The sequence below is a fragment of the Ceratotherium simum genome, chromosome X (assembly GCF_057802395.1).
Source record: "Ceratotherium simum simum isolate JZ-2026a chromosome X, ASM5780239v1, whole genome shotgun sequence".
NCBI classification, from domain to species: Eukaryota; Metazoa; Chordata; class Mammalia; order Perissodactyla; family Rhinocerotidae; genus Ceratotherium; species Ceratotherium simum.
This window is the reverse complement of record NC_141940.1, coordinates 6,382,221-6,402,314: the sequence shown is the minus strand read 5'-3', so window position 1 is coordinate 6,402,314 and position 20,094 is coordinate 6,382,221. Positions and strand designations below refer to the sequence as shown.

The window sequence follows — 20,094 nt, the reverse complement described above, 5'->3', positions numbered from 1 at the left end:
CCCTAGAGTGTTCATATTGAGTTTAGAATGTTCCCTTTCTCCATTAGTCAGACATCCTTTTAGAAAAAGATATAGCTCTCACTTGTGCTGCTTCTTTGCCACTCTTAATATGGAATAAAGAAGCTATTTACTTCCCATTATTTGAAGTAATTGCAGAAAAAAACTAATCTGGAGAGAGGAGCGACTGTCCAGGCATTCTGGAATACTCAGCCTGTTAGGGGCTTGGAATATTCAGAGGGGGCTTTCTGAATCAATTTCACTGGGGCTTAGTCATGGTTTTGTTGTTGTTCAATTCAGGCTACTGTGGAGTTTGATGCCTCTGTTGGTTTATTTTGGTTTTTACTGGGGGGAGGGGCTGGTGCTCAGTAGTTAGAACACGGACACCTTGTGATCGATTTGTTAGTTAATTTCATGTGAATGGAACAAACCAGTTCTCTTTCATCCCCCTGGCACTGTGATTCTAAGATGGAAATAGCTGTTTCAGAAGAAAGACAATTCCATGCAAATCATATTGGCTGGAATTTCAGCTGTAGTAGTGGCCTAGTGCCTTATTTTTACTGAGCTCTGAAATAATGAGAGAGCAAAGCTGCAGCCAACTTGTTCACTGGAGGCCTCTTTTCATGAAAATAGGTATTACTTCTTTTTTCCTCAGCAATTGAGCCTTTGTTCCTTCTAAAAGCAGTTGTCATGAACTCCTTGTTACTATTTTTCTTAGTGTGATAAGTGTAAACTAAAAGAAAGCTATCATGTTTGAAAAGCTACAGCAGCCCTTAGAAATGGAATCCTAATGCTTGTGTCGTCTTTGAAAAGGCTTAGACTGGGGATCGCGAGAAATGTATCCTTCTTCCCTTTGCCCAGAGTTGTCATTCTCTAGTGCCTTTCACCGATAGCATAAGCTGGCTTTCTAAATGACTGCTGTGTTGCTGCATCTGCACTGCATATCTGTCCAGCAATGTGAGATCAATGAATCCCTTTGGTAATTTCTGAAACATGGTAACAAACTGCATGTTACTCTTTAAAAAAAAAATAACAACCATTCAGACAGGTTTATTTTAGTTCTACTTTTGAATGATAACCACTAATTGTCATTATCTTACACTCATCCAATTACGAATACCTTAGCTCCCTAGAACCTGGCCGCACCCTGTGCCTGGACCTAGTCAAGCCCCCTGGCTCTTAGATGCCTTGCAGAAAGTAGACACTCAATAAATGTTTTTTGAATGAATGAAATTAAATGTAGATCATTAAATATGTGCTGGGGGAGAAGCCAGAGAAGGTGCGTAAGTTTTATCAAATTGGTTTAGCTGACCTGGAGCTAAAGGAGCAAATTGGAGGTTAACCATAAAGATATATTTCATGCTATGAGGATATAGTGTGTCATTCCATCCAGTAGAGTGGCTCTGAGAAAAAACATGGCTGTAATATTATTAAAGCCTGGGGAATTGTTTCAAGCCAGTGTATTTTAAATGATGGTCATTTGGATATAGCTGATGGCAAAATAATTTGAAATAGAAGAGCTAGAAACTCAACAGCAAAGTTAAAAATCACTTTTGAAAAGAGTAACCATGTCAAAAGTAGCTTAGGAACGAAGGAAACAAGTTCATGGGTTAGAAAGGTAAGAAATGGCCTTCAAGAAACCTTAGAATCCTCTGATGCCTGAACTTGACCACTGAGCAGAAGCCCTCTACCTAGATTTCCTTTTTGTTCCTGATCTTTGCAAAATATTTCTCAATGGCTGGGTCTTATATTTCTTACCCTTGAACTTGTGCTAATTTTGCCTTTACCAAAGAAGGCAGTTTCAATCTAACAACATTTCCTAGAGGGGTGGCCACTCTTCTCTTGTGATTGGTTCAACTAATTGAGACAAATGTCCTGATAAGGATTGAAGTTTACAAGGCAATCATCTGTTGGAGAGTCAGACCCCATTGCTTAGATGGGCTGAGGCTTCAGGTTGCTGCTGCTGAAAACATGTGCAGAACTCAATGGGTCTAGTTGAATTCTGCCCAGTATGTGACTATGGTGGTCTGTTCCCCTGTTGCTGCCTTTGGAGATGTTTCTTTGCAGAGTCTGAGTGTAGCGCACCTGAGGAGTAACTGTCCAGAGGAAGTTACATGGCTAGCCCCTGCACATGGCCATACACATCCCTGTTACATTTAGTGGATGAAATATAATTGATTGCATCAGGCAATGGCAAGAAGCTGGATTGATTGATTGTCTGAATGAGCACACGGTAAAGCTGCAGGGTCACTGATCACCACGCTCCCCAATTGTAAATTAGAATTAGGCTCATTTAAAGTGGTACCCTGGTTTGGGGGCTGCCAGGATGAAGGCAGCTGGTGTGAGCTGGACTTTTTGCATGTATAATCCTGGGGCCAATGGAGAAAATTTCCAGATTCTCTGAAACAACTGCCAGCACTAAAGAGTTTTGAATAAAGCAGTTAATTATTTATTTGAAGAAACATTGCCAGCCTTTTTATACTATGTCAATGAAATCATAACTTAGTGTTAGAAACTTTTAAAAGAATTAGCCTTTTTTTTTTCTGGTGGATTGCACTTTGTGTTGGCCCATTGTTGGTGAGTTATGTTTAATGTAACAGTTGATTTTATACTTCTTCCCTTCCAGCACTTGCATAGAAATCAAAGATGCAATCTCAGGAGACTGTCTTAAGAGCATTCCAAACAGAAGAATATTTCATTCAATTGAATGGCACAGCGTTTTGAGACCACTAGAGAGGTTTGGCAGGAGTGTTAGTGATCAAGCTCGGGAAAGTCTATGGTTCCACTGTTGTTGGACTTTCCAAGGGCTGAGCAAACAATCAGACAAATTGGACTGTTAGTTGTCTCACTGTGAGACAGCAGGCCCCCTGACCATCCCTGAAAGAATGATGAATTTCCTTAGCCAATTTGGTCAGCCATGTTTATATGTCATGTAATAAAACAAAAAACAAAAAACAAAGCCCTGCTGGTCCAGATTCAGTTGTTGTTGTTGTTGTTTTTATTGAGGTGGTATTGGTTTATAACATTGTGTAATTTCAGGTGTACATCATTATATATCAGTTTCTGTATAGACTGCAATCGTGTTCACCACCAATAGTCCAGTTTTTATCTGTCCCCATATATATGTGCCCTTGATCCCTTTCGCCCACCCCTCAACCCCCTTCCCCTCTGGTAACCACTAATCTATTCTCCTTATCTATGTGTTTGTTTATCTTCCACATATGAGTTTTGCATCTTCTCATAAATATCATTGACTTTAGAGAAATAAAGACTATGATCATATGATTATGTAAGGCCAAACAGTTGGTCCACTACTCCCCCTCTCTCATCTTCTAAAGCAGTAGGCTCCCTGGTTGGAAAGCTCACATAATTGGAAATCCTTTCTTAGTTTAAGCTAAAATTGGTCCCCTGATAACTTCCACCCTTGGGGCTAGTCCTAACCTCTTGGTCCACAAAGCAAGTCCCAAATCTCTTCCATCTGAGAGCCCTTCATGTATTCGAATGCACCTCTCAGACCTTCCCTCAGTCTCCCTTTTCTGTAGACTGAACTTTCCCTCTTCTTTTCAAGTGCCTGTGTAATTTATATAGGTGACGAGCTTTGCAAGCTCTTACCATTCTAGTAGCTGTCTCTCTTAAGAAATCGAACTATTCCAACGGCCCTGCTGAAATGGGGCATCCAAGATGGCACACTCTGTTTCAGATGTGGTCTGTCCCATACAATGTACTGTTACACAATCAACTATTGCCTTCCACATTCTGGGCATCATACTTACCTTGATATCACCTGAATTGGTGTTGGTTCTTTTGGCTGCCAAACCCCCTCAAATTTACTTGGGGGGATCAACTAAAATCCTTGGGCTTTAGCCCATGTATTATAGCCATGTCAGGTGCTCTTTCTCATTCTGCAATTTTACACTTGGTTTGTGGAATATAATTGCAGTTTTCCTGTAGCCCTGTTAAAATTCACCTTATTGGCTTTGGGCCAGTTTTCATGATCTGTCTGAAATTTAATTACTCATAGGTATCACCTGCAATTTTGATAAGCAGACATTCTAATGTTCTTAAGTTATTGACTGAATGGGATAATGTTTCTGAAAGCAGTTCTTTCAACCAAAAAGCCCAATAAAAAGTAAGACATTATTATCATTATTAAAACTGGTAAACAAGGAATGACAGAGCCCTATGGCATGCCTCTAGAGACTGCCTTCTAGGTTGAGCTTGTCTACTCAGCAATTTGTGCAGGCTTATTCACCTGCACTGTAAACCCACCTTAGTGCATGCTAACACACCTCGCACATTTCCATCCTTAGTTGTAAGAGTTACATGTGAGGTTTGGTGAATGCCTTGCTGAAGCCAAGATGTGCTATGTCCATGGCAATTTCCAGTCTGCCAACTGGGATCTGATTTCCCAAGTGGCATCAGTGTTCTAGACTGTGGTCTGGCCAGGGTCAAAAAGGCCCTGGAACCCTAATTGGACAGAGCAGTGAGCATCTTTAGGACAAAACATTCTGGGAAACACAATGTCTATCTTAGGAGAGCCCAGAGGGGAGAGAGAGCGAGACCAGTAGCTCTTTCCATGAGCCCTACTTCCTTGCATGGAGAATTTCATATGCAACAGCCAAGTTCCCCGACCCTGGCCAAGGGCTCCATCCTCCAGCCCTTGTCCTCCCAGGGCCTGCTCCAGGAAGGCCTACCAGGAGACACAGGCAGATGCACATTTCTGCAGGGGCTGCACAGCAGCGGGGCTGCATTTTGGTCTGCTACACCGGGAGTGGCGGCCTGTGCAGACCACAGTCAGCATGTGAGTCCTCTCACAGCTGATCACTCAACTCCCTCCAGGGTGCATCCCAGGGCCTCTCCGGCTCCTGTCTTCTGTCTGTTGCCTATTTAACAGCCTCCTGCTGCTGCAGATAATGTGCTAATACCCCTGCCTGGCTTTCCTCTCCTATGAGGGAGGAGCAGAGCTTCCTACAGGCCAGTTAGCAATTGATAGTGGATTGAGGCCTGATGATTTGGCTGCTGCTCTCCTGAGACCCGAATTCCTGGACAACCCCATGCCAGGGACCCCAAGGGCCCTTGTCCCTTATTCCCTGGCAGCCCCAATGCCTAAGTCCGCCCCACCCCCATTTCTGGCTCTTCAGAAAACTGTCAGGGCCCATGGATATGAAGGTTCTAAATCATTTATTCAAACAAATGAGGTTTCCTGGTAAATTATTAACGCCCCTCCCAAACATGGAGGAGGGAGGGCCCTTTAGCTAAAGAAGTAGCTTTGACTGTGCAATGCACAGACCTCACTCACAGAAATAGGACACCTGGACTCAGTGTTTTCAGGTTTAAATTAGCTTTGGAGAATGGAGGCTGTTGATGTTCCCGCATCCTTAGGCCATGGTGGCATGTAGGACTGCCCAGTGTCTATATTTACTTTGCTATTACAGTACTATTTGTGAGTACACTTCCTGGAAGAAAAAGAAAAAAGAAAGAAAGTAACCCCCTCCCACAAAGGAAGTCAGAGACCAAGGTCAGTTATGACTTGGGAGTCATTTAAGTCTAAGTTTCCATGAAAATAAACTCCAACCTGGTTGTGTGGATTTCTTCTTCTATTTGATCATATTTGTACTTTACAACTGCTCAGCTGTTCCCACTTATTATTATTCTTAATCCCAGGAATTTGTAAATACTTCTGAAATTGCAGTTTTTACATTCTTGGCATTTCAGCTGAGGGAAGGGGGAAAGGTGTGCCTGGCCCCTCTCATCATGAGCCCTAGTCACGGCCTAAGGAGACTGTTGGCTAAGCAGGCTCACGCTGGCGATGCTGTAGGTGGGCTTGTGGGGCTGGTAGCAACGAGCTTTGTAAGTGCACAGCACTATACAGTTTCTCAAACCCTTGACCACGCATTAGCTCATTTCACCCGTGGCAGGCCTGTGGAGGGAGGCAGAAGAGGTAGAAGCAGAGGTTAACAACACTAGCAGCTGGAAGAACCCCTAGAGGCCATCTGAGTCAAAGCCCACATGCTGCAGGTAGGAAAACTGAGGCTCAGAGAGGGCAAGCAACTTGACGGTGGTCACTCAGGTAACTTTTGGCACAAGTCAGACATGAGTTAAGCCTCCTTACTCTTAGTCCAGGGATCTTTTGGGAATCCCTCTGACTCCAGCAACAACAATAACAACAGCAATTAAATTGTGTGAGATACCATTATCCTTTGTATTCATTAAGATGGTTATTTGAAAAATTGCTGTAATCATCTCTTCAGTTTGAACTCTTTGAAGTAAGGACCTTAATATTTGTGTTATGTCATGTTATTTAACCTAAACATATATTGTTTGAACATCTACTATGTGCCAGATATAATGTTAGCTTCTGAAAGGAATACACAGACACGTGCACATGTACGTGCTCACACCCTGCTCCTCTCGCCTCCACTGGGAAGCCTTTTCCAAATGCCTTGCACAAAGAATTCCTCCCTGACACCTTTGCACATTCCCCTCTCGAGGTGGTTAGCATGTCAAGCAGTGAGTTCTTCACGGGCGGGAATTTGACGTTTTATCATTTCTAGATCCCAGTGACTGGTACATAATGGCTACCCGATACAAGTTAGAACAAAATGTAGGGAATCCACCAAAGAGACTCTGCCATTTGCTAACTGTGTGGCCTTGGACAATCCTCTTTGTGTCTCCATTTCCTCATCTGTCAAACAAGTATGATGCTAATCCCTGCCTCTTTAGTTTGTGTTACAAAAAGACCAACTATGAGAAATAAGTGCCTGGTACACTGGAATCACTTGGAAAATCTTGGTATTATTATTATTATTATTAAGTATTAATTCTCACATAGAAACTTCAGAGACTAATAATATCTCATATTAAGCAGTTACTACGTACTAGGCCCTAGAGTTACAAAGTTGAATTAGACAAGGCTTGGGACAACATACTAGTAACTTGAAATACCAGCCAATCACACAGCTCTGTGTTAGGCAAGTATAGGTTGCATTTGAGATTAGCAGAGTCTGGAATTCGGACTATCTTCTGTCCCTCAGTGTGTGGGGTACCCAGCTTCTGTTTCTAAGTCAGGCAAAGCAAGGGTACCCACAAGTTGTCTTGGATTCATTAGAGTCCTTAGCCATGAGCCATAGTATTGATAACATGGTTGGGAAATAATCTTTGGTGGAAAATGGGTCTTTCCTGATTTTTATGGGTTTGACTATTGAGTCTTCAGATCACATTAATGCAAGCATCTGCACCATTGTTGCAAATTATGTAGAATGCCCTATTGCTTGTGAAACCTATTCTTTGTCAAATACTGAAAAATAAAACATCATTACTTACTTAGTCCTTTCTCCATCAACCATGTTAGTCAACCTTACAAAGGGGAGACACACTGGTGTAGTGGAAAGAGTGTACGCTTTGGAACCCGTCACCAGCATTCACTTATGACTAACGTGAAGCTGTGCGCAAGCGTTCCCACCTCTCAGAACCTCCATTACCTCAACTGCCCAGTGGGGCTATGAATCCCTGCTTTTTCTCTCTCTTGGAGAGGATCAAAGGAGCCCAGAGACGAAGGAGTTTCAAACCAATCTCATGTGTGTGAGTGTGTGTGTGTGTATAATTTTGTTGTTATTGGAGAAGTGCTGCATGGTGTTGAGTACAGGTACTCAGCACTGCAGCCTGTTGTGATAGCCTTGGCAACACTGTGGAGCAGGTGTTCATTCCTACCTGATGAACAGGCAAAGGATTAGTACAGTTGGATAAGGGTGTATGGGTGTTCTTATCTTGAGAACAGCAAGAACATAAAAATAGATTAATATCCTTCAGGTGTGAATGAAAACGATAACAATGGAAAATCTGCTGTGCGCTTTCTGCACTTTACAGGTCTAACTCATTTTGAGACGTGAAAGAGCTTGCTCCAATGTTCCTTGCTGAAGATATCCTTTCAGGAAATTATATTCCTTTCAACTGCATCCTCCCTACCTTAATCGCATGCATCCATGGTACCATGGAACTGGCTTGCTGTTTCATGAAATCTCACATTTTCAAATACAGAAAATCAGTTGTAATTGAAAATGCAAAAGTGTATGCAGTTCTGTGTGGATTGGCCAGCAGGGTGGTACACTCAGACAGTAATTCAAGATAATCAGATTCTGCCGCAGAGTAAATACAGAAGACCTGGAGAAGAAGCTACACCTTTGAGAAGTGAGTTCATCCATCCAGGCATCTGAAACACCTTTTAATAAACCCAGAGGCACACCTCTAAAGCCAGTGGTGAAAAGGGATATAACTCAGGCTCTCATTGATGGATACATACCCCTTAGTTGCTGAAAAGAGACAGCACTCCTATCCCAGGCCTGGGTTTATTGCCCCTTGGTTGACTCTGGCTAACTAGGATCTACATCTTTTAAATGAGGGGACTCAATTTGGAGAAGACCCACCTTAATCAGGAAAAATCATCTAAAATTTAAAAGAAATCATTGAGTATTTTAAAAATACAACGTAATTGGAATTCGGCTTTAAACTATTGTCACATAGAGTTACTTTGGGCCAGTTTTGATGAATATATGAGTAGCATTTGTCACGAACGTTATCAACTGCATACAAATTCACAACTCAAAAACACTTGGAAATAGTCTATCTCTTAAGTAGGTTAAGCATCCCTTCTAAATCTTGTACGCATTTTTAATGTACTTACTGCCTCCTTTTAAATAGTGCTAGGTAAAATCCAATCTGTGTCAGCGCTTGTCTGAATCATACTTACAAATTCTGCTTCAGCAGTGCCACTGTGAATGAATCTGTGAAGTATCTCCTTGCATTACAGCTCTTCATACATCAAAGACTCTTTTTGAACTGGATAATTACAGAAGAAAAAAAAAGCCCATGTTTTAGTGCTACCTGAAAGTTCTTATTAATACTACTTTTGGAATGACTAACTATGTTACCCATAAAGATTGGGAAAAAGTATTATGTAACTGACTCATTAAAAAGGCCTTTAATAAACTTTGATCCTCACCACCCCTCCCCAAAGCTCTCCTTTATTTCTATCATTACATTGATTTTTGTGTTTAATGTTTATATACCAAAATGTTTGATGAATGCAACACATGCTGGCACCCTCCTGCTTCACAAACTTTGTCATCCCTCTGGTGCTGGGATGTTAAGCATGTGGTTTAATTATCCTTCCTCTTTGGGTCAAGCATGTTGGCCATGAACCCTAAGACTGAAGCAAGATTTGAACAGCACCTCTTTTCAAACTGAGTGTTTGAAAGAACTGAGAAGGTGTGCCTGCTGATAAGAGAGAGTGGGAGCCCGAGGGGCTTTTCCTATGTTGAGACTTGAACTCACAAATACACTACATGTATGGCGGGGCAGAACAGAGCCACTAATCACATAGTAACCTTCTTTTGAATGAGAAAGAATTCTCCTTAGCTGCCTCATCTTTGCATGGAAAAAATCAACATCATGTGTGTAATCTTGTCACTAACTCTTAGGCTACATCAAGAGAAATGAGTATCAGAGTATCTAGAATGCGGGTGGTGACAGTGCTGCCCTCCCCTGAGCTGGCAGATCACACCTGAAACAGGCTACCATGAGTTAGAAGAGCCCCAGGCAATCGGGAATCCCTCCTGGGAGCATCTAAGGTAGTCATAAAATGCAGAACTCAAGCATTAGAAGAAAAGTTGAAGGTTCCCAACAAATGAATGAATGAGCTGCAAATGTCTCAGCCTGGAGAAAAGACAACACCAGAGGATAGGATTGCTGTCTTCCAACAGCTGAAGGCTTGTCATGCAAAGGAAGAGGAGATATGTTCTGTGCAGCTACAAAGTAGGATCCATAGGTAGAAGCTCCTGGGAGACAGGCGTTTACCTTACAACCAGGAAGAATAGTCTGATCAGGCTGTCTCAACATGGGACAGGCTGCTTCAAGCAGTAGTGAGCTCCCTGTCACTGGCAATGTGCAAGTGGATGCTGGGTGGCCCTTTGTGTTGCAGGTAGGCTTCAAGCATCAGTGTGGAGCAGGAGAATGGACCAAATGACTTTAAGTCCCCTCGAGAAAAATTAGGCCAATTAAGTCAGTAAGTATTTATAAAGAACCTAGTATGTTTTGTGCCAAGAAGGTGTTTAATTTTCTAAGTGCCCCCAAATAAAGTTGTTTTGTTTTTCCTCATTAGGAGATGACCCATCCCTGGCCTGCTCCTCTCACTGCCATGCATACTCCTGGAAACTCTGAGCAGAACACATTTTCCATCCAAGGACAGGTCAGTTATCTTCCTTCCTCCATTTTCCTTTATCTTGTTTCAATTATACCAATCTTCCAATTACATTCTTAAAAATAAAAATGGCCTTGGTGTTCTAGTGCCATAAAATGGAGACCCTCTCTTGCCCTCTGGGATGTTAATATAGATATTTTTATTGAAATAGAGTCTTTAAGAGAATATGCGCACAGATACTGGCATGCGTATCATACTACTTAGAGCATTGCCACTGGGCAACTCATTGTGCCCAGAGCTCATGAATCAGAGAGGCGTGAACTCATCCCTTAAGAAAGACCAAATAGATGATATAACTACAATATCCAAGTTTTTTTTTAAATTAAAAAACCTATACTCCTGGGGCTGGCCCGGTGGCGCAAGCGGTTAAGTGCGCGTGCTCCGCTTCAGCAGTCTGGGGTTCGCCGGTTCGGATCCCGGGAGCGCACTGACTCACCGCTTGTCAGGCCATGCTGTGGCGGCGTCCCATATAAACTGGAGGAAGATGGACACAGATGTTAGCCCAGGGCCAGTCTTCCTCAGCAAAAAGAGGAGGATTGGCAGATGTCAGCTCAGCGCCGATCTTCCTCACACACACACAAAAAAATACCTATACTCTTCACTCGAATGGATCAATTTTCATTTTTGTATATCACTTTCCAGTCCTTGCTCACAAGCAGACAGATCTTTACACACCAACTGATCATATTGACCGAACTTTTTCTTCTAAAGTTCTATTGTCAAATATTTAATGTAATTTTTCCTCACCTGCTCCCAGTAAGAATTTTTCCTTATGATCAGTTTTTAAAATGCCTTTAAAAAATGGCTATTCTAATAACACACTTTGGAAGAAAAAATGTCTTCCTTCCTTCCTTCCATCCAATTAACCATCCATCCATCCATCCATTTATTCAGAAACCATTTACTGAGGACATACAATAGACTTAAAGTTAGGGATGAAGAAAAACCCTCCATGTGTTATGAGCTAAACGACAAAGCAACAGAGAAAGTGTCTTCATAGAGAATAAAAGGCTCAGAGAAGTATGTAACACTCCCTGGGGCGTTGAGGAAGTGTCACAGAGATGGCAGCATTTGGAGGATGCTTACACCTTTGACAGGTGGAGAAGGGCCCGAGAGAAGAGCACTGCATGCAGAAGAACAGGATGGGCAAAGGCACGAAGAGAGGAGGGATCACAGTGTGATCCATACTGATATGGTCTCCACTGGCTGAATCAGAGTTTGTGTGATGGGGAGTGGGGAGATAAGTGCATCTCTATAAAAGGCCTTGAATACTAACCAAGGAGTTTGGACTTTATTTGTAGAAGGAGAAACCTAATCAGATCCTTTAGTTTTTAGGGTCATGATTTCGACAATAACGTTGGCCTAAACTGTCTTTAATCATCCCCTCCCACCTTAGAAAGAGGTCAGAACTAAGTGAGCAGCAGCCCTCTCTGTCCCTGTCCGGGTGCGTGTCATTCCCTCTTGTGTCCCCACTCTCTCTCCTTAGGCTGCCCTGGGCTCAGTATCCTTCTCCCTAGCATCTCAGCCAAGGGATCCATTCAGCCGTTTCAGGCATTGAATCCAGCACTTGTACAGCAATCGCAGTGTTTTCAGCTGTGTTCTCCAATTTTGGAGATAATTTGTGCAAGTCGCAATTTTGACATTTACAAGTGTGTAAAATAGAACTGGTTATTTAAATGGGCTTTTGTAGTAAGTGCACAATTTGGAGTCAGGCATGATTTACATTTTCTGCCAATTATCTCTGCTACCATCAACCCCATGATAAAGGTAGAAGCAAGTGAGATAAAATGGTGAAACCAGGATGGCTCCACACCCAGTCTTTTGTTTCTCTAGATTCCTGCCAAAATGTTGGTTTGGAAGAAAAGTAAATTTTAAATAACAATAATGACATCAACAACACGTATAATGCTGTGATGTGCCTCGCCTCATTCTAAGCACTTAATATATAATAAATAATTCAATCCTCACTACAACCCAAAGAGAATGATAATTTGACAGAGGAGGAAACTGAGACACAGAGTAAAGTAGTGTGCTCAGAATCACCCAGTTAATAAATGAGGGAACCAGTCTTTAGATCCAAGTGTTCTGGCGATGTGTTTATCACACAGATTTACACATGCCCAGGTTCAAATTCCATCTTTCAAAGCATGAGTGTGTCCAGTAAATACATGTAACTGAGTTGATCGCCCTTTCCTTAGTGCTTGCACCAGAACTAGGTGACACCACCCTCTCAGGAATCATCCATTTCTTACATCCGTGACATAGCTTGCACAGTGAAAAGGATGCTGTCTTAGGAGCTGCAGACCTGGCTGCTTTTAATCCTGGCTCTGCCCTTTGCTGGCTATGTGGTCCTGTTCAAGTTCTTCTGAGCCTCAGTTACCTATCTGTACTGTGTCTGTGAGTGTTTGTGTTTGTGTGTATTTGTGTACTATGTAATCCCAATGGATTTTTCAATTCAAATAGTCTATGATGCTGTAAACTTATAAAAACAGATACAGTTGAAAATTCTCAACTTACTTAAGTTTACTTGTCAATCCCAAATTGAAAATGCCATGTTTCCTCGAAGAAAATGGAAAAACTCACAAAGGGGTACATTGCTAAGCAGAATTGAGGGAGCTAGTAATGTCTTCAGGGGAAGTTTAGTAAAGGCTTCATGGAGGTAAACATCCTCTAGAACAGAGGTTGGCAAACTATAGCCCATGGGTTTTTAGATTTTTGAATGGTTAAAATTTTCAACAGAAAAAGAACATGAATAGTATGAATGATATGAAATAATATGAGTGATACGAAATTCAAATTTCGGTGTCTATAAATCAAGCTTTCTTGGAATCCAACCACACTAATTCATTTATGTATTACTTATGACTGCTATCACCCTATAATGGCAGAGTTAAATAGTTATGGCAGAGACTCTATGCCCCCCAAAGCCTAAAATATTTACTATCTGGCCTTTTACAGAAAAAGTTTGCTGACCCCTGCTCTAGAATCTAGATCCTATGAAAGCCTCTGATAGTAGGATTATCATCAAGGCTATTACTTAAAATAGCCTCACGTAAGTTTGTGAAAACAATTTGGTGTCATTATATTCTACTACTAAAATTACTTATATGACATGTCTATGAAAGAAATGCACAAATCACAGTCAGACATTTCTTAAAGATGTGTATTACATGCATCAACACTTATTGCATGAACAATGCAGATGCTTTCCACAGCCAAGCTATTTCCAATTCAGGTTGAGCATGTATGTAAAGTAACTTGGGTAATATCCAAAGGTGTTTCATTTGTTTGGAATTCTGGTTTTAAGAAGTCTTACCCAGCTTAACATTAAAAACTGTATCAAGAATGCATAACACCAATGACTCAAATTCAGTAAATAACAAAACCCTTCAATTTGTTTCCTGCATCGCTGCCCTGATGCCTTGAACAACTGATTGGGTCTAAAGTCCAGAATACTTGGATGAAGGTTAAAAATTCAGTCTAGATTTCTGGGACCATTACAAAGACCGATTGCATGTTTCACTCTCTAATCAGATATTCGGTTTATTTGACTTTGGAACTTATCATTTGATTCCTAATGGTATACAAGCCCAAACTTGTCCGATACAATTGTAATGAAATCCCTTTAAAAAAATAACAAGTTGAAATAGTGGTATATAGTTAAGGATATATAAGTGGTCCACCACTCATTTATTTGGAACTCTGGGAGATGAGGTGTTCTGGATATTTGAAATTCTTGGATAACCAAAGGTTGTCCTTCCATAGGAATCATGTAATAAAGATCGTTATGAAATGTAATTAATATTTTTCTGACTTCTTATAAAAATTATACTGAACATGCTTTAGTCTTTCTTGATAACTTAGACATTATTATGAGCATCAGTGATTGTACTATGCTATAGTATTATACCGTGCTGTAATTGTGCCCTCAGGAGCTGTTAAGGTGGGTAGGAATGCTTGCCTCTATATTAAGTGGCCATAGACTCTTGTGCTTTTTAAGTTGTGACTTTGCTGTGTCATTTTCTTTGCCCTCCCGTGCTGTCAGTTTTCATATCTCAATATTCCTAGTGGCTGCTCCTCTAGAAGTGTTTCCCCTTCCTCGCCATTTATGATTTGCTAAGGTGTGGGAATCAGATGGCCAAGCTTGTTAGAGTCTGTTGTCAAAAGTCAATTCTCTGTCAGTGAGAGTACAGAAGCCTTTGAGCAACAAACTGCATGGGCTTTGTGACAGCTCTTTAGTTGAGAGGCCTTTTCCATCTCTTGTGGAGTTTATGGTAGTCTTCTGGAGTGGTGATCTTGTCAGCAGATTAGTCTCTTGGGCAGCAGAAAAATGCTAAATAGATTGAAAAGTTCACTTTCAATTAAAGCACAGTGTTATCGTTCTTGCTTACTTCTTTTAAAGATACATTATGCTGTGATCCTATTTTTACTCAATAGCATGGCAATATTAGGCTTAAAGAGTAGATGACTTGCAGCAGTGATTGATATAACTAATTCTTATATTTTTTAATTCATCGTCTCCAGTTTGGGAATGCTTGCTTTGCAGTTGATATTCTCTCTTCCATCCGTGCAGTGCTGTGCGTGCCATGTACATCATCGTAGTGCTCTGCCTGCAAGTTTTGTCAGGATCCACACAGGTGTGCCATGCTCCCAGAAAGCCTGATGTGTGCAAATCCGGATTTTTCAAAACAGTGAATAAATTGTGCTTAGGGTGACTTTCAAATCAAATTTAAATCCCTTTGAATAATGCACTCCACTAGCATATTTCAAACTGATTCCTATACTTCAGCAAATTTGTAATGAAGTTTTAAGAACACTCCTGTTGTGAAAATGAGATGTATCTATTGCATATGTGTCACAGTTAAGGTAGAAAATGGGAGTTGTTTCTATAAAATGGAACAACTGAGCAAATCTATTAGTTACGGTCTTATTTACACTTCTACACAAACCACGATCATTTGTTTGTTTGAACTCAGTCCCCTTTCCTTCCTTAGAGGCCTCATTGCCTAGCTAAGTGAGAAATTATACACTTGAATTTCACACATGTGGGTCATTTGTTCCCATGTTGCACACATTTCCAAACAGATATCAGTCTTACTTATGATTCTGACAAAATGGCAGTTATGGTCATGTTGCAGCAGGTTTGGCTAGCAAATGCTTATCCTTCAAATAGAACTATAGACAGAAGCCTCATTAATGGAATTGTTCACAACGGTTTCCTATTTGCAAACATTAATCAAGTTACATCTTCAGCAATAACTGATACACTTTTTGTTCCCCTCATATAATTTAACTAATGTTTGTATTGTGTGTGTTCTTCCTTATAGGAATCCCAACATCTGACCACAGGATTCACCTTACAAAGTAGGTGTTTTTAAAAAATTCTTCTTAGTCCAAACATTCACATCCTCTCCTCTCCTACCTTCTTCTTTTGCCTACCTAATATCATTAAAACATAAAATAACGACAATAACAAAAAGTCATATTGTGATATATCCAATTAGTTCCTTTTTTTTTCATCTGTTATTCATGGCAGGATGCTGTGAAAAAGTGTAACTGGAAGAGCTGCATGTTTGAAGACCAATTTAATTCAGAATAATCATCTGACAGTAGAATACACGGATGGTAATTGTGTGTGCCCTTTCTTTTCAGAGTGGAGTGACCCGACCAGCAGAGCTTCTACAAAGTCAGTATCACTCAAGTCGTGAGTTTTTTTTTAAACTTTGGTTTCCAAAACAGGCTTCTTCAAGGGCATTTGGCAAGGAAATGGTGCCTCAGTGCTGAGCGAATCTTGTTCTCTCTCCTGCTTGTTGTAAATATGAACCTTGACTCATAATAATATGGAGTTGGGTTAGAGGAGAGAATGAGATTTCCCATGATAAGCAAGTAACAGTAAAAAGGAATGAAATCACCATTAGACTCTCTAATGTTGTAGGCACAGGCTGGGTCAAAACCTGGGATATGAAAACAAATGTGATTCTTGACTAGTTGTTTGAGCATTGCGTAACTTTAGCCACAGGCATCATTATATGCAATAGTCAGCCACTGCTGACTAGGATGGAGAAAGGACTCGTCTAAGCGGCCATGATTAGACATGAAATGTTGAGTGGATTGCTATGGCCAGTCAGCCTGAGACCTTGCTGTTTGCAGGTCATCTGGTGACTGTATATTAAAGACAAACAAGGGCAGCCAGGAAGAGATGGAATAAGAGATTACATGATGCTAGGTTGAAGTTCAGAAGCCAAGGCCTTGCAACTCACTCAGCACTGTCTTCTTTTTTGTTAATGTTAACTGAAGGAGAGGTATGGAGAAACCAATTTCCTCAGATTAACTATTGTAGATTTTCTAATATACATTTGTCCAAGAGCATATCAAGGGAGTATTTCTCTCATAACTTCTTTCATTCCTAATAATAGAACATGGAAGTCGACTTTTCTGTGTGAGTAATGATCACATACTTGAAAATTTTCAAAATGAAATAATTTATAACATTCAAGTGGCCTAATGGCACACTTGAAGTGAATTGCTCATCTTTTGGAATATCACGAATAATTGCATAAAACAACTGGGAATGACTCCCAAATAGACAGAGGCTCTGGGCAAGTCAGTGGCATTTCCATGTTCTTGGTTCTGTTGAGCAGGAAAGCCCCCACAGCCCTCACCCCATCGCCAGTCCTCTTATTTGGTTTTCTCGCGTGATCTCTGCCTTCTAATTCCAAGTTCAATTTCAACAACCAAGAATTCTCCATTTAAAGAAGTGAAAAAAAAAAGAGGGGGAAAATAAAACCAAAACCCTGATTTAAGGATCAAATTATATGGAAATCAAAATCATCTTTGATATTATTCATTTCAGCTTTTCCGTTAATCACATTTTGAATTGCCCTTCCCCTTGTTATGCTAGTAAACAATAGATCTTATCCTCCTACCTTGTCCCACTCCCATTAAAAAGTGAATAAAATTCACACATACACACACACATACTTGTGTCTTTAGGAAATCAACGAATGTTTCCAAACATGAAAAAATAAAAAATATTTTTCCCATTGTAGAATGCCCTTGCTTCCAAAGCAAGAGTATTAGGCTCCAGCTGTGAAATATGCTGATTTCCATATAGACCATAAAATGTGACATTTCAATAGTTTGTAAGTAACAGAAATAAACTTGCCAATTGTGGTTTGTAGTTGGAGGCTGCATTTCCAGAGAACAGCACTTCATAGCACAGAGGTATGTAGTGCGTTCAATAGGACTAAGGTTCTCTATAGGAAGCATCAATAAAACTAGAAGACAGGGAGTCAGTTTTATGAATGAGCTGCTCTCTTTTTAGCTACTGATCTAAAGTGCAAGCATTGTCCATCAGACTTTAGCTGGAATAAGTTCCCTTTTTATGGTAGGATATGGGTTTAACACAAGACAGATCAGAGTTATAATAATTATTTTTTTATTTTTAGCTTCCAAATTATTATCAGCTTAGTCATTACTATCATTCTCCCACATTTTACTACACTGTGCTTTTTAAGCCAGCTTCCAGGATTTTCCATTTGGCAGAGTAATCCTCCAGGTAACTAAGAACATTCTGAGTATAGACAGACTGCTGGTGACCAGAACTTGGTGGGAAGCAACCCTAAGTCAGCCCTGCTACAGGGGAGCCACCTTCCCAAGGCCAGCAAATGTCCTGGACATGCTCCGTCCACTTACTGCAGTAGAGAGAGCTGAGAGTCTTATAAAACATAATCTCTTAATTACTGGGGTGCTTATTAGTTTCCTCCATCTTGGCCTCTTTTCTCTGGTTGATGAAATACAGATCATCCATTTGAGTCTGAATTGTCTATTAGGACTGTATGCATGGGCAACAGATCTGAAAACACTGGCCCAAGTGCGCCTGAGTGCAGGCTGGTAACCAGCCAGCCTCCCTCTGTGTTCTTGATAGTCACTGCTCTTTCTGGGCCTGACCCCAGCAGTATGACTGGCCTTTTGGAAAACTGGGTCTTTGCTCACTCAATATACTCCATTGACACACAGTGCTTTTTGTGGTGTCTCCATCCATGGGGTGGCATCCTACCGGGTCCAGCTGGGACCCTGACTGCCCATGAGGCAAGAGCATTGGCCTGGGAGAGTTTCAAGATCTGGGTTTGGGTCTCTGCTCTGTGGCAGTTATGGTAGTGAGGGGAAAGCACTGATGTAAGATTCAGAAGATGTGAGTTTAAATCATGGGGGAATTTATTTTTATTTCAAAGTATACAGATAAAGCCCCGTAAGGGAAATTAAACAAATTAATTTGCACATGCATACATATACACGTACAGGTATACACACAAACACTTGTCAGAATTCAAATGTAAACAGTTATACTCTTTAGTAATTAAACTTGACAACATAAAAGTGCATTTAACTTTAACCCTTAATAATTTCCAGAGGAAAGAAGACCCAGCAGTTCTTGTTTCCCTCAGCCTATATGAGTCTGAGCTGTATTTCAGTCTTGGAATAGGCCTCACTGAGGTCTTCTAAATCCAATGGAGTTTCCAGCCTCCTTCAAAATAGGTCTCTGTCCCAAAAAAGAGGGTGGGGCATGGGCTTATGAAGGTCAAATCTTATTTCTCAGGCTATAGACTTGTATATTTGTACAGTAATATCATGTCCATTCTGCTTCTAAAAGATCAATTTATTTCAATTACAAAATTCCAGGATTGAATGGACACACTAGACATTGGGTTAGTTTCTTGTTTCTTAATGAAGTCATTAAGAAGTGATGGAGGAGAAAACTGAAACCAAGCCCAAAGAACTTGGATTTTCTTTGTTGAGTTGGATTGCTTCATCTACTTGATTATAACATCTTGTTAGTTACTTGTCAGTACAGTGCCTTTACAAAAATACATAACCTTGTTGGTCTTTTATGAGCCATCCTAAATAGGAACAGATAAGATGTATTCAGTTGCCCTGAGAATCATTTTCAGACAGCATACATGAACTCAAGGGTATGCATCTAGTCAGTCCTTGACTTTAGCTAATTTTGTGAGTACTATTGAGAAGATGGCAGCTCCAAATATGCAGTTCCTTTGTTATACTTGGTTGTTAGCATCTGGACTCTGTCCAGTTGGAAACCATCCAGACCCCCTTTTAATCAAGCAGCTCCTGTGTTTTAAGCCATGCTGTCGAGAATGCCTGGATGGTTTCCATAAAAGCCCAATATAAAGGCAGATGTAGCCATAATGCTCTTCTTTCCTTGCCATAAAACCAGTTCCTCCACTTACGGTATTAGCTACAGGTTTGAAAACATCCCAGCCATGGACCCAGAGAGTTGATGAAAAGCCTTATGGAGACAGACTAGTTGGGGCCAGCCTCAGTTTCCCTCTTGAGTGACGGATATACATGCCATGTGAACAAGTCCTTGGCTGTAGCACTAGTTAGGAGGAAAGGAAATTATACTATCACAGGAATGGCAGAAGTCTCAGACAATAATCATTGTGCTACTGAGCACATGTGCCAGGCCCATGCCAGGTGCTTTTACATACATCACCCTAGTATGCTTGCCACCATCCTGGAGGGGCTTCAAATTATTCCCATTTTACAGATGAGAAAAGAAAAGCTAGAATACAGTCCCTCCCTGTGAAGTGTGCACAGTGCAGTGGGAAGACAATGTGCATACCCTTCTTGAATGTGTATTTTGGCTCTGAGTACACAGAAGGGCCAAGTAAGTTACACTACTCCTTGGTGGGAAAACTTGAATGCAGGCTGAGGGCTGCATAGGCTCAAATCCCTCTTTCTTTCCACCAGGCTGCCCTTCCTCACAGGATCTGATGAGTACAGGGATTTGGTACACCAAATTTGGCCCTTTGAACCTGGAC

General features: G+C 41.0%; 1 protein-coding gene across 4 annotated transcripts in view; it reads left to right on the top strand.

Moving 5' to 3' along the window:
• The window catches only part of AFF2 (ALF transcription elongation factor 2), a 470,121-nt gene that overhangs the window by 302,325 nt on the left and 147,702 nt on the right, over positions 1–20,094 (top strand). For 2 of the 4 annotated variants that reach the window (XM_087427393.1, XM_087427392.1), the window contains exons 5-7: positions 10,154–10,240; positions 15,580–15,616; positions 15,905–15,938. In XM_087427393.1, coding sequence (XP_087283519.1) covers positions 10,154–10,240; positions 15,580–15,616; positions 15,905–15,938 — 158 coding nt within the window. The remainder of the gene's footprint in view (positions 1–10,153; positions 10,241–15,579; positions 15,617–15,904; positions 15,939–20,094) is intronic. The other 2 variants (XM_087427395.1, XM_087427394.1) reach the window with 1 other exon arrangement.